This window comes from Lissotriton vulgaris, chromosome 6, assembly GCF_964263255.1.
Source record: "Lissotriton vulgaris chromosome 6, aLisVul1.2, whole genome shotgun sequence".
Lineage (NCBI taxonomy): Eukaryota > Metazoa > Chordata > Amphibia > Caudata > Salamandridae > Lissotriton > Lissotriton vulgaris.
This window is the reverse complement of record NC_141694.1, coordinates 1,294,462,437-1,294,477,966: the sequence shown is the minus strand read 5'-3', so window position 1 is coordinate 1,294,477,966 and position 15,530 is coordinate 1,294,462,437. Positions and strand designations below refer to the sequence as shown.

At 48.1% G+C, this 15,530-nt stretch overlaps 1 protein-coding gene across 1 annotated transcript in view; it reads right to left on the bottom strand.

Annotated features, from left to right (window-relative positions):
* ENPP1 (ectonucleotide pyrophosphatase/phosphodiesterase 1) overlaps positions 1-15,530 on the bottom strand; it is a 612,613-nt gene that overhangs the window by 203,822 nt on the left and 393,261 nt on the right. Inside the window, exon 13 of the mRNA XM_086927432.1 lies at positions 14,818-14,949. Coding sequence (XP_086783558.1) covers positions 14,818-14,949 — 132 coding nt within the window. The remainder of the gene's footprint in view (positions 1-14,817; positions 14,950-15,530) is intronic.

Below are 15,530 nucleotides of genomic sequence, written 5' to 3'. Positions count from 1 at the left end.
AATCGCCAGAGAACCTCGCCGTCCTCAGCCCGGGCCCGCAGACGAAAAACCGAAGGGGCCGCGCTGTGATTGGGCCGCTGTTGGGGGCTTGTCCCGTGGAGCCGCGCTCTGATTGGCTGGTCCCCGGGAAAGAGCTGCCGCGTCAGAAGGGGTACAAAAGGGGGTGGTGATGGACGGAGCATCTGAATCAATCAAACACTCACACCCAGTCAAAATATCTGGGTTTAATCCATCACCGTTCTTTAGCCCACTCTGCCACCCGAGTTCAGACATGGCAATATGCAAATCAGTCTGACCCTGTGCCTCAGAAGGGGCTCGTCCATTGAGCCGCGCTGGGATTGGCTGATTCCCGCAAGAGCTGCCGCGTCAGGAGGGGCTCGTCTAGTGAGCCGCGCACGGATTGGGCAGCGCCGGAAGCAGTTCTTCGTCATCCGGGGGCTCGTCCTATTGAGCCGCGCTGGGATTGGGCCGCGGCTTAACCCCCATCGCCGAGGACAGCCGGAGGATGCCGCTCTGCATCGGAGGCCGGGGGCGCTCTCCCGAAGTGAGACCGCGCCGCCCAGGATCCAGGCTGAATCAAGAGTGCCATCAGCTGTGCAAGTCACGAGGTAACTGGCCCCGCGCTGGGATCAAACCGAGTGGAGCAGTGTGCACGAGCACGTTGTTGTTGGCCGACTCCAAAGAGGGGGTTAATTAGGATAAGCACAGCCCGCGAACCTTGACTAATTGGACTGGATTCACGCAGCATTTCGTATTCCCTGCCCTGGGGGGACACAGAGGCTGCCTTATGCTTTGGAGCTGAAGCTCCCTCCCCCTTTTTGCTGGGATGCGTTATTTTTGAAAGGGACACGTGAATCATAAGCTAAAGAGACCCTACCAGACATCGTGGCTACTAGAGAACCTCTTTTTCCTGTTTAATTACTACAGAAGCTTATTGTGTATGTTGGCCTTACATTTTTACTTTGCCTAAACTAGATAAAGATATATATTTGTATATAACTACCTGTGTGGTGTCAATTTGTGGTGCATCACTGAGTTATTGTGCGTGTTGGTGCAATTACCTTACACATTGCCTTGGCGATAAACCTGTATGCTTGTGACAAGCTACCAAGGCGGTGAGCAGGGGTTATCTACAGTGTGTACACCTTTACCCTGACTAGAAGTAAGGGTCCCTATTTGGTCAAAGGTACCTACCTCTGCCAACTAGAGACCCCCAATTCTAACAGTGAGCCTATTACACAACTGCCTGCGGAGGCCTTTAATTTTGTGGTAAAAATTAACAACATTTCCACAGTACATGGGATACTTCTCTACAGACCGCCGTGCCCTAGAGCCTCTTTTTCCCTGGCTCTACAGACCCTGCTTGAATCTTTTACAGATTCTAACTCACTAGTCATTTTAGGGGATTTAAACTTCCATCTGGAACTAACAACAATCCAGATACTAGTCGGCTTCTTGATAATTTAGCAGCTTAAGGTCTCCATCAAAAGGTGGTGGCCCTCACACATCTGGCGGGACATACACTTGATGGGATCTTCTCCACTAACCTGGATGTCACAATGAGTAACCCCGCACCTTTTTCCTGGACTGACCATTTTGCAATTAATTTTAACCTTCAGTACTCATTATTCACACTGCTGGATAGAAAGAAGCCAGCGAGCAAAAAAATCAGGCAGTGGAACAAAATCCAAGGCACTGAATTGAAGCAGGTACTTAATAGTTGCCCCCTGGTTCAGGTCCAGGATAACAACGAGACAGCTAGCCAATTTCACAGCTGGCTAGCCCAGGCTGTAAATAAATTGGCCCCACTGAAAGAAATTAAACCTAGAAGAGCACTGGCACCATCTCCTTGGTACAGTCTGGAACTGAAAAAGCTGAAAGTTTTATTCAGGAAAGCCGAACGTACTTGGAGAACGGAATATAGGAAGGAACACAAGAGATCCTACAATACCGCGCTTCAACAATATAAAGAAGCCAATATTTTAGCAAAAACCACCCACTACTCAGCTAAAATAACGGAGGCTGCTAACTCTACCAAGCAACTTTTAAAAAATGTTTTAGTACTATCAAAATCGCGTCAGAACTCTCGCTTTAGTCCAGATTCCGCTTTTTGCAATAAAATGGCCAATTTCTTTCAAAGTAAGATCAATATGATTTATGATGAACTACGGAAAAACAGGCAGGGAGGCAGTGACGGTCTATCTGTTATCATAGAGGATACGTTGTTGCACTGTCGGCTGAACTTGTTTTGCCCACTTACTCCTATTGAACTAACTGAATCTATAGGTTTCACCAAGTCGGGGTCACCATGGGACTCCTGTCCTCCGACTGGGATACATCAAGTGTCCCAGACCATTAGTAAACATCTAACTCCCATTCTCAATCAGGTGATCACTTCTGGGAGTTATCTAATGGTCTGGAAAAAGACCTGCATCAGACCCATCTTGAAAAAACCAGCACTTGAACCATTAGAGTTTAAGATCTATCGCCCTATATCGTGCCTACCGATGGCTGCCAAAATCCTTGAGAGGGAAATTAACCAGGAACTGACATCTTACCTAGTCAGCAATAACCTGCTGGATTGCAGTGAGCACGGCTTCCGGTCAAGGCACTCGACCGAGACGGCGTTAGTTGTAGCAACGGAGGAGATCCTGAGGCAGGTTGATTGGGGGGTAGAGAGATCCTCATGCTCCTTGAACTATCAGCAGCATTCGACACCGTGATTCACACAGTGTTGGTGCAAAGGCTGAAGGCGGTGGGGATCAGGAAGGCGGCTCTATCCCTCCTCTCCTCTTTCCTAGTGGAAAGGGAGCAAACTCTGCACTGGGAGAGTCTGGAGTCAGAAGCCTTCCATCTGCCATGTGAAGTACCACAGGGTTCAGCACTGTCACCAACGTTCTTTAATATCTATGTGACCCCTTTCGCCAGTCTCATTAGACAGCATGGGTTCTCGTTTGTGTCATACACCAACGATACCCAAATCATCATCTCGGTATCAAAAAAGTCGGAGCAGGTAGCTGCTAGATTCCATGCGTGTCTGAGGCACATCATGAGCTGGATGAGTAATAACTTCCTTAAGATCACCACAGATAAGACGGAGGTCATGGAGTTTGGTGGCGGTCCGTCCCTGTGGGATCACACATGGTGGCTGGTAGAGGCGGGCATTTGCCCAATAGCATATATGAAAGTTAAGAACCTGGGGATCATATTTGATGATCAACTGGGGTTTTCTGCTTAGATCAACCATGTAACCTCCACCGGCTTCTACATTTTGAAGCTACTGCGGAAGGTGTTCCATTTTATTCCTCAGGAGCTTCGTAAAACCGCCATTGTGGCTTAGTCTTATCCCAATTAGACAACTGCAACGCTCTTTTCGTGGGTATTGACAAGGCACAGAAGACCAAACTGCAGTCCATACAAAATGCTGCTGCACGAATACTCCTGAACATCCCAAAAGGTCACCCCATTTTGGCAGCTATTAGGTTGTTACATTGGCTTCCAATACAGCAACGCAGGGATTTTAGGCCTTATGCCTTGAGCATAAGCGTGTATATGGTGGAGGGGATTCCGGTCTGCGAAATATCTTTCAGTGGTATATTCCTAACAGAAGTCTCAGATCGGCTAACTCCGATCTCATTTGTACCACTAAAGCCAGTAGAGCTAGATCGGGGGGATAGAAGCTTGTCACATTGTGCAGCTAGGTTGTAGGACCAATTGCCCATTACACTCAGACTTCAACCAAGCATGACAGTTTTTAGGAAGCAAATAAAAAACATGGCTATTTCCGGGGTTTTAACGGATTAGTTTTATATTCTCACATCTCTTTTCTCACTTTTAGCGCCAAGACGCCTCGGCATTTGGGCACTCAATAAACTGTAATCAAATCAAATTTAAACTTCTCTTCCACATTTGGTGCACTGGGATAATTTCGGATTCCGGTTCTTGCAGGTCTGTCTGAGGTAAGGGCAACCCGTTCCAGTAGCCACAGTGCTGCTGACAATGTAACCCCAGAGCAGACTATGCCTTCCAGATGAAGTCCCAAAGAGGAAAAACCCTGAAGGGAAAATAACTTATACTGCAGGCAGATGCTCCAGGTATGGAAAGGAGGCAATAGAAGTCTGCAACGGGTGAAGCCAGAATAAATCAGCAAGGAACAATCAACCCAGAAGACAAGAAACTCCAGAGAACACAGGCACCAATCAAATTCAAATAGGGACAGGAAACGCCAACAGTAATGAAGATACATAAATCCGGAGTGAAGATTCAACAACACAAGCAAGGACACACCAGCAGGAGCAGGGAGTGTTGCAACATAAGGAAATTAAATATTTTCCCCTTATATACCTGCAGATAGGATTTGGATAGGGAAATATTAGTTGAACAGACAGATAGGGTCGACATTTTAGAATGATTTAACAGAACCCTTTCCAAGGCATTCCAGGAGCAAAACTGTTGGATCATGGGGAAAATACTAGTAGGAAGATGGCACCCATAGTAGAAAATGGCTTCTGGAATGTCTGTTATGCGCATATCCCAGGCCTGGGGAGAGAGATACTGGGCTAATTCAAGGCATAATGCCCGAAATGCTACATGTATCGCAGTGGGCCGCCGCATATATCTGCAGCGTGCCTGAGAGAAAGAGGAAGGCATTGCGCGCCGAACCACAGTCTCCACTGTAAAGGTGAGTGTGTCACAGTAGTACTCGAGACACTCAAACTATAAAAGCAGGGCAAGAAATCGCTGTGCGCCCAAAAGGAGTTGGGAGACATCGAGTGATGAACCGTGGCCCACAGATGGGGATGTCGCGGGCTACAACGTGGCGCAACATGTTTAGCCAACAAAAAGGCAGCAGATATAGCAGAACTAATAAATAACAACCAATCTTACTTTTCTTTACTGACATTTAGAACACACACACACACACACATTCAGAACAAAAATCAATGAGCTCATCACAGATGATTGACACAAGATACTGCTTCAGTATAATCTATACAAAAAAGCAATTAGTCTTGTCATCATACACAAATATCACGCTCGCTGAAACCATCCCGTCTGCACACAAACAACATCCTGTTGAAAAGTGAGATTGTTACCTCAATTTCATAATTGAGTAAGCTGTTGAGAAAATTCCTGCTGCCTTTGGTCTGCAACAATGGGTGAGCCAGTGTGAAACCAATAGCAACAAGCATTTGCAATGCAATAGGTCTCGCATTAGGAAAGTTTGAGCTATTGGAATTGTAAATGACACATTTTTTAGTTAGGTTTTGTTTTTGAAAATAGCGAAATTAATAGCTTTGTCATTTACAATGCCAATAGTTATAATTTTTGCAAATGTGACACATATAGCACTTGTAATGCAATATGTGTTGTATTTACGTGACTTACATGTATTGATATTACAAATAACAATGGCTTTTCATTTTTTTTAACATAATTAATACTTAAATAAAAGGTATTATAATTTATAATGGCAATAGCTTAAACTTTTGTAAATAACTTGTGAAGATTATGTTCTGTGTCTTTTATTGTTACAAAACTCCTAGAACAGAAGTGAAATATTAACATGTTTTTGTTACATTTGTAATAAAGCTTGAAACATTGAGAGAACATATTTGAACTAGTATTTGAATGGTTGCACAGATTGATGTTGTGGTGGCGAATGAGTGATGCGGGGTGAGGATGTGAGAGGGTGTTTGAGGGTGAGAGGGGGTGTGAGTGTGAGAGTGAGGGTGAGTGAGGGTGGGTGAGGGTGGGTGAGGGTGAGAGGGGGTGAGGGTGTGTGTGTGTGAGGGTGAGTGTGAGGGTGAAGGGGTGTGTGTGGGGGTGAGGGGGTGTGTGAGGGTGAGGGGGGGTGTGAGGGTGAGGGGGGGTGTGAGGGTGAGGGGGTGTGTGAGGGTGAGGGGGTGTGTGAGGGTGAGGGAGGGTGAAGGGGGGTGAGTGAGGGTGTGTGGCCGAGGAGGTGTGAGGGTGTGTGAGGATGAGTGAGGCTTTGATTGTGTGAGGGTGAGTGTGTGATGGTGTGAGGGTGAGTGAGGGTTTGATGGTGTGAGGGTGAGGGTGCGAGGATGTGAGAGGGTGGGGTGATGTGAGGGTGTGTGAGGGTTGTGAGGGTGAGGGGGGTGTGAGGGTGAGTGAGGGTGAGTGAGGGTGTGAGGGTGACTAGGAGAAGCTGGCAGTGTAGTTCTCCGGTTCCACACCTAGTGGCACAACATCACTGAATAAAAGAGGAATGGCAGTCCACACAAGTCAATACATCGCATAATCGGCCATCGGAAAATGTGAGAATATTCGGACGCCGCTAACGAAGAAGGAAATCTTGCACAAACATCAAGATCCAGTGTGAGGGCCCCTGGAGCCGAACTGAAACCAAATTGGCACGCAGCCCTAACTGAGACACTGTGGGGTGCTAAGGAGAATAGTAGCCCCTTACAGTGCACTATGGATCCTACACCCTACTCACAATAAAGAGGGAAGACATTTTAACAAGCAGAGTGCATTGAAACAGCACTTAAAGTGCAGAAAGCATGTGAGATGCATTAATCCCCGGCAGAGAGCGCTAAGAATGACCCGTGACGGCCACTGCGACTCAGACACACCGTGTAGCATCCAGCATCGATCACAATAGCAGGAGCTGCACTCAGAGCGTCACCTACCTTACAAGCCCACCCCCCCCCCCTCGTTTTTTCGTCCCACTTAATGCCCTGGGTGCAAAGGATGCACAGCTCTCACTGTGGTACATGCACTATCATACAATCCTTGCACGGACTTTGCAGGAATCTAGCCGTATGTAGCTCGAGAAAGCGCCTAGACTCGAGGCTTGGGGTGACTGGCACATAGATCACTGTCGGTGAGTGGACCGGGGAGCTGGGCTTCAGGGCAGCAGAGGGCGTGTAGGGGCACTTCACTCAGGCATCAATGGGGGGGGGGGGGGTAAACCTCCTTAAATTAAGCACTGCCTGGACCACAGGGGTAGAATGGGGTTTCTAAAAGACCCAGGATACGGGCGTCTTCAGGTAAAGGATTGATGTTTGAAGTCTGGGGCTCACCAGCTGCTGTGAGAATAGTGGCAGCAGAGAGGATGTCACGTGGGGAGGGGCACCCCCAGCTTTGCACTTCTGTGGGAGTAGGAGGAAGCCTTGTCAGAGAGTAAACTGAAAGCAGGGTGGCGATTGTACATGTATGGCAGCGTCTGCACAAGTAGGGGGCACTGCTCGTGAAGCCTAGAAAGTTTGGGCGGACAGAGTCGTGCGCGCGCACACACACACCTAGACGTGGTACTTGTGGGAGAACTTTGGTCATCGGATACAGCCCTCCACCCCTGGGTTGGTGGGGAGTGTCAGCAGGGAGGGGGCTGGGGTGTGCACACACCAAGGCTTGCACAGAACTGGGTGTAAGGGGGGGCACCGAGGTTCACGACCCCCCAGATCCACAGCATTTACCAGCAGGCTCTCCACATTGATGGGGGACTTGGGGTCCCGGATGAAGGCCTCCAGGTTCCTCTGCCGGTTCACCATACACTCCCCGGTGGAGGCGGACATCTTCCCGGTCCGGGAGGGGGCGGGTGGGCCCTTCCTGCCCAGGCCTAGCGGCAGCGGCAGCCCCTCCCTCTCCCAGGGGGGCACGGCGGGGAGAGCCGCTCTGCTGCCTCCTAGGGGCACATCGACCCCCGTAGGCCCCGCGCCACTCCGCCTAGGCTCCGGGGGAGGGCCCCGGCTGCATGGCAGAGCCCGCTTCTCGCTTCCTGTAGCGCGGTGTCCCTCCGGGCTCTCTGCTTCCCTTGCAAAAGTTGGGGGTGCTGCTCCTGCAGGGTGCGGGTCCCGCCGGGGTCCTGCCCGCTCCCTCACTCCTCCATGCCGCGGCGGGCGGCGGGGGCGCACTGCTGCTGGTGCCTGCTGCCAGCCTCCTCCATGCTCGGAGACCGTCTGACATCAGCCTGACTCGGCCCCCTTTACCCACAACTCTCCTCTGCCCTGCGCACAGACAGACAGGCAGGAACAGGAGCCAGTGCCCCTCCGCCGTCCCGGGGCGCACCGCCGAGGCCGTCCTGCAACGCACCGTGCCCGCAGCCTGCACAACAACTGAGGTGGGATACACCCCGCGGCGGCCGCAGACAACGCAGGGTTCTCCTAATACTGGTGTGTGCTGCACTACACAACACACGCTGCGACCTTAACTTTTATTTCAAGTGATTGATGTTCTGAGAGTCACCTTAAGTTATATCCAAATTCTAGTAAAAAAAGCAAACTCACCGCCACAGCCCGGCTTCAACAGGAAGCCAGGCAACCTTTGTTGGGACGGGGGCGGGCCGGACACGCGACCGGAGCTTCCCAGGAGGCAGGCTGCAGTGGCTGGCGCATGGCTCCGGTGCAGAGAGAGGAGAGCCCTGCGTGCAGCCGGCGTCCGCCCGGGAAGCCAAGGAGCGGAGTGCCGGTGTCCCTGTGCCCGTTGACGTCGGAAGAGTCCTGCGGAGTAGAAGTCCCGGTGAGTGGGGCTGCAGCGTGTGTATGTGTGTGTGTGTGCGCGTGTGTATGTGTGTGTGTGTGCGCGCGCGCCTGTGTGTGCGTGCATGCAGAGGGGTGGGGGCTGGCTGTGTCCCGGTGAGTGGGGCTCCGTGCTTGCGTGTCTGTGTGTATGCAGGGTGGGGGGTGGGGGGCGGCAGCGTGTGTGTGTGTGCGCGCGCGCCTGTGTGTGTGTGCGTGCATGCAGAGGGGTGGGGGCTGGCTGTGTGTGAGCAGGGGCTGTGAGTTACTCTGCGCAAGCGCGGCTCAGACGCGCGCTCCCGCGGTCAAAACTGAGACTGCAAAAGCGGCGTCTGAGTCGTGTCCACTCTCCTAAATACGGGCCACATTAGGTCTGTAGCAGACACTCTCAATGCTCACGCATTGAGAGTACGTCCTCTCAATGCTCACGCATTGAAAACGTCTGCTCGACCTAAAAATGATAAATTCATTGAAAACTTTTTAAAGTGTTGGCCTCTTCTACCCTTGATCAAACACACAAATGGTGATGGGAGGAAAACTTTCAATAATTCTAACCATGCCAATCGGAAGGATAACATTCCAAACCATAGTTCTTTTACCCTCCATGCCATCTCAGATTAGACACAGCCATATGGAAATTAGATTTGTTACTGCTCCAATAGGAACAGTCCAGGCGGAACTGCAAAGCTAGGATTCTCTAAACCAGAACAAAGCAGGTTGGTTTAGGCCTGATTAGGTATCTTCCTCCGAAGTAGCTTGGTTCTAGTGGACAGTGATCAAGGGACCCATGTCAAGGCATAGCCTTGGACACGTAGGACATCACATCAAACACACAAAAGGTGATAGGCGGAATGCTTGCAATTAGTTCAACCACTGGCAATCGCTCAGGCAACATTGCAAACTATTGTTTTTTCAGATTAGATCCAGACATATGCAAATCAGTCTTGGTCTTGCTCCAATAGGAAATTTTCAGTCCAAAGTTGCAAGTCAGATCTGTGAACCGGAACACAAGCAACCCTGGACCAGCTTCAGCCTAATTGGGCCTGTTCAGTCAAGTGTAGCTTGTTTCCAATGGGCCTAGGTAGGCTGAAACTGGTCTAGGGTTGCCAGGTGTCCCATGTAGAGGGGAGCTTGCCTGACAGTTCGGGATAGACTGTTCCCATGAGGAGCAGGGTCAGTGCTGATTTACATAAGGTGGGCCTTTGTCTAGAATAGCAAAGTTGACAAAAAAGACAGGTTGAATTTTACCTTATCGATTGCAAGTGGTTAGACTACTTACAGGTATTCCTCCCATCACCTTTTGTGTGCATTATGTAACGCCCTAAGTGTTCACGGATATGCCCAGACATGGATCCCTTGCTCACTGTGCCATAGGATCCAAGTAAAACCTCACTGAAAAGATATGAGAAGGAAGAAACAGGTCTGGGGTTGCTTGTGGTGCCTCACTAGGCAGTTCGGGATGGACTGTTCCCATGAAGAGTAGGATCAGTATTGATATGCATTGGGGGTGTTGTCTGCAGGGGTGTGGAATTTAATAAAATATCTACTTGTCCATGGGGCAGGTTGCGTCATAAATCTACTGGTCCTGTAACAAAATCCGCTTGTCCCTTTGGTGCCATGTAGAGCGACGATAAATTATGGCATCAATCTCATTATATAAGAGCTCTTATATAGCCTATCGTATTATGCCATGGCAAATACCATAGTAGTGATTGAATACTTGCAATCCCCTTATGTTGCCATATTTCCGCAGATCTAGATATTGAGGCTGAAGGTAGTGGTAAGCAATAGTTACAGGGTTAAAATGCCCTTTTGAGTCTGTGCAAACCTACTAACTTGCATGTTTTAAGGGTTTTCAGCAGCTCTTCTCCAATCTTTTCCCATACTGAGAAATGTTGGAAATTTACTCCTGACAATGGCAGACGTAAACCTTCTACCAGTGATGGGAAAAAAGTAATTGGAGGGAAAGTGAACTTGCAAATACTCAGATTTTCGCATGAGCAAATCTACACATGCATATTTTCTCATGCTAAAATGCAGTTCCCAAATATTTTCTAGGAGTACTATATCTTGTCGTGCTTCTGTAAACTCTTGGGAATTCATGAAAGCCGTATATTTGCATTTAATGCAAGGACATATACCATGGGTGCTCTTTTGAGACTTTCTTTAATAATTGGGCACCTAATTTGATCTGGTGTTGACCATGACCTTTTGCGTTTGTTAAAATTATGTCTCTCTCTCTCTCCAAGTTTATCGCCTGGCTTCACTGTGTTTGATAGCATTCTGCTCTTTCACAAGGAGCATATTGGTACACAACGTAGTTTTGTTCAGTGCCAGTGACTACTGTGGCAGAGAGTGTTTTTTTAGACCAAAAACTATTTTTGCTTTTGCCAATGTTTGTTATCATTGTGACGGCCCAGAAGCTCTCACACCAATAAGGTTTTACAAAAAACCATGCCAAAATAAGTCACACATTGACAACATTAAAAAGCGGACCATCAATTTCAGACCTACTGGCTTAGGAAATGGTTCTTTATTTTTGTTTCCCATAATCTTCCATTATGAATATTTTTTGGGAAATACTCGCATGCATCAACACATGTTACTAAATGATGCTGCAAAGAAATGGTACCTGCAATTTTACAGTAGTTTAGCTAAATGTTTTTTTCCTGCTTTCATTCTTTTATGAACATTTATTTTGAAAGCAAGGAATCCTCCATCTTGCTTTCAAGCTTCTGCAAATATTTGAATCAAATCAGCGAGCATTCTGGGAGCATCATACATAGCTTCATATTGCTAACCTTTGAAAACGTGTTTACACATTTTTATACTGGAACCACTGTCAGTAGTGCAGTCAGAGCTGCACTCTTTAGTGGGCTCACCCTAATATTAAAGGCTTTCAATTAATGAACTATACATACAAGTTTGAACAGAGTTAACATATGGCCATTAAAAAGATGGGTATTCAGCTTCTCTTAAAAACTTCAAGACTGCCTAGCAACCTCAGGGACAGAGGAAGACTGTTCCATGCGCGGGGACCCAGGTAGGCAAAGGATTTCCCGCCCATCCGAAGACTGTTACATCGAGGAACCTTTGCCATATGGGTTGAGGAAGAGCAAAGAGTGCAGGCAGGGACGTAAGGAGTGATTCTCTCCTTAAGATAGGCAGGACTCGACCCGTTCAGAGACTTCTGCATTAATACCATGGCTTTAAACATTACCCTCTGTTTCATGAGAAGCCAGTGGAGGGCCCTTAAGTGCGGAGTCATGTGGGATCTCAAGGGGAGAGAAAGAAGAAGTCTAGCTGCAGCATTCTGCACTACTTGAAGTTGGTTAAAGAGATAGCCGGGAAGGCCCAGGAACAGTGCATTACAGTAGTCCAGTCTGGATGTAATCAATGCCTGTACCACCTTTCTAGCCGCTGCCTCGGAGAGAAGAGAATAGGGAGAAACTATTTGCAAGCATTTCTCCCCTCAATGTTTGTGTGTCTTATCTATCCTACAACAAGTTAGAAATGACCAACGATTAACCCCTTGAGTGCAGAGAAATTAACAGTTATGTCCTCGGCTGTGGCGCTGGTGTGCCAAAGACGCAACCATTATCTCCGGGGCACCCCACCACCTAATTCCTCTGCTGTAAACAGCAGGGGGACTTCTTTTTTTTTGTTTTTGCCTTGGGCGGGAAGAGCTTCCCCAACCACCTGAGGTATTTGTTGTACAATGTAATGACGATCGCATGCATGGCGCAATGACGTCATTACATTGAAACTGAAACGAGCTGATCTGCTCATTTCAGTTTTACTGTTTCGGTTCTCATGGAGCTATCGCAGCCCCTCGACCACCGAAACACGCGGTAGAGGTATCGTTAGAAAGGGAAGAATTTCCTAGTGGATCCCTGCTTAGGGATTGCCACAGGAGACCGATCCCCAAGCAAGGACCACCACTAGACATCAGGGAGGGGGAGTGGCGCCTTGGGAAGGCCCTTTTCTACCCCATATTCCCTCCATATCCATTTGGGAGGAGGGGGCCAGAAAGCAAACTAGACACCAGGGATGTTTTATTTTTTTTTAGTACTTAGCGGTGGGGCTTGCCCTAAACGGGTAGTATTATGCCCCCACTCCTCCCAAAACATTGCCACAGTCTTTCTACACCCCCCCCCCCCGGAGCAGTTGGGGCAATAGTCCCCAATCTGCCCCCAAGAGGGGTGCAGAAAGCCCATTAGGCACTAGGGATGTTTGTTTTCCTTTTTATTAAAGAGGGGTGGGGCCGCGCACATTGGAGATGCCACAAAAGGGACAATCTTTCTGCCCTACCGGGAGGCAGATGGGATTATTACACCCGATCTGCCCCCCGAGGGGGAGGGGTCACAAAGCCCACTAGACACCAGAGATAAAAACATTTTAGTACTTAGGGGTGGGGGCTGCCCTAAATGAGCACTATAATGCCCCAACCCTCCCACAACTTTCCAGTCTTTCTTCCCCCCCCTGAGGTGCAGATGGTGGCAATAGCCCCCGAAAGCCAACTAGGCACCAGGGACGATTTTTTATTGTTATAAAAGTGGCGTGGGGGCTGCCTACAATGGGCGATGCCAATACCCCCTCATAAAAAAATTGCCAAAATCTTTCTACCCCCTTTTTGTTTTATGAACACATTTTGGCTGCTTGGGGTAAATCAGCAATATTTTTAGGTACATCTGCTCCCAAGGGGAGGGGGGGGGGCAGAAAACCACTAGACATTAGCAAACTTTGCTGTGTTTGTGTGTGAACTGGAGTTCGGCTGATGGTCTGTATTTACTGGCGTCTGGCTGGCTGTGTGTGAACATGCACTATGCTGGCAGTGTGTGTGGACTTGTGCTTAGCTGGCAGAATTTGTGGACCAGTGCTTGGCTGGCGGTGGGCATAGATGGTTACTTGGCTGGTGATGTGCGTGTACTGTCACTTGCCTGGCAATATGTTTGGGTGGTGCTTCGCTGGCAGTGTGTGTAAATGGCACTTGGCTGATGGTGTCCAACAGGCTAGGGTTTTTTTCATACGTTTTAGGCTAGTACTGCTTTGGGCAGCCACCAAAATGAGGTATCATTTTTATTGGGAGGCTGGAGGGAACGCTGACTGGAGGGAACGCTGAATGGTGGGAAATGAGTACCGGCGCGGTGATCTCACAACCTTGCCACACAGAAATGTGAGGAAAGTTTGACTTTATAGCTAAATTTGAGATTTGCAGGGGAATCTGGGTAAAAACATTTTGGGATATGCACACATCCCTGGGCTCCCCCTGTTGTCTCGGTTTCAGAAATGTCTGGGTTTGGTAGGTTTCCCTAGATGACCACTGAGCCCTGGACCAATTACGCATGTGCCCCTATCGATGACAAAACAACCTGTTTTTGCAAGGGAGGCACGGGGCTCAGCAGCCATCCAGGGAAACCTATCAAACCCAGACATTTCTGTAAAGTAGACATCGAGGGAGGTGTGGCATGCATGGATCCCCAATGTGTTTTACCCACAATCCTCTGCAAACCTACATTTTAGCCAAAAACAAATCATGTTTTCCTCACAGGTCTGTGTGGGAAAGTTGTGAAATCATCGGACCCGCACAAATTACCTACCACCCAGCATTCCCACAGGTCTCCTGATAAAAAGGCTACCGCACTTGTGTGGGTGGGCCAAGTGACTGTGACAGGGTAGGGCCCAAAAGGTTTTGTGGAGGCATCAACATTGTTGATTACAAAAATACTTCGGTTTGGAAGGGGGTCACCTGCGCTTTTGGTCCGGGGCTCTGCGGCCATTTAGGGAAACCTACCAATCCCAGACATTTCTGAAAACTAGACAGTTCAGGGAGTTCAGGCAGGTATGATTTGCGTGTTTCCCCCAACGATTTCTTACCCAGAGTCACCTGCAAACTTCAAATGTAGCTAAAGAAATCACATTTTCTTCACGTTTCTGTGTGGGAAAGTTGTGGGATTAATGGGGCACACAAATGTTCTACCCCCCCCAGCATTTCGCCAGGTCTCCCGATAAAAATGATACCTCACTTGTGTAGGTGGGACAAGTAACCGCAAAAGGGAAGGGCCTAAACCATATTGTGGAGACATCAGAATTATGTATCACAAAACAACCTGGTTTTGGATGGGGGGGCTCCTGCATTTTTGGTCCTGAAGCCATCTAGGGGAACCTACCAAAGCTAGACATTTTTTAAAACTAGACAGCCGGGGGAGCTCAGGTAGATGTGGCTTCCCCTGCAAACCTCAAATTTTGCTAAAAAAAATGACGAATAGAATATTAGGTTAAAAAAACAGTATTGGCTAGAATAGCAAAATAAGAAAAAAGAAAAAATACATACAGGTTAAGTATTCTTCTGGGACGTTGCTGGGCCTCAGTCGCGCTGCAGGGCCATAAATTAGAGTAATATTGTCCACACTGTCGAGGTACGAACTCAAATAGGCTATTTTTGTGCAGCTACCCTGCTCCATTCCTGTAAAAGCAAAAAACAATCTTAAAAAACATGGAAGCATTAGTACAGGCTACATACAGTAGGTGCTGACTTATTTTTGAAGTATTGGTTTACCATATTATATAACTTCAACCAACTATCTTGTAACCAGCGTCAGTACTTGCCAATGTAGGAAATGCTTCAAAATAACACTAGATCAAGGTGGGAGAACAATACACTCTTTTTCATAAAACAGACTTCCCTGAGTCCAGTTCAGCAAAACTCCAATCCGAGTACAGGCAAACTAATTTCCATGTCTCCCTCAACTCCTAGACGCTTACCAAATTTTAGCACCATCCTATAATTGTTCAGAGACTGAGTGAGCTATATAACTGTTGATAATGCACCCCCTGTGATCACTCCACTAGGTTTTTCAGGTCTTCATTTCTAATTTCCTTCAATGCTTTACCCTCTTTCAGTGTACACTGTGTAGTGAATCTGAAATGTATTAAAAGGACAAACTTATCAATTTGCCATACTCGTGAGGGGAACTGAGCTGAGGGGCTGTGCCTACTTGATTTCTGACCGGTCACAGTTACCTCTGCATTTCATTCATACGTCTA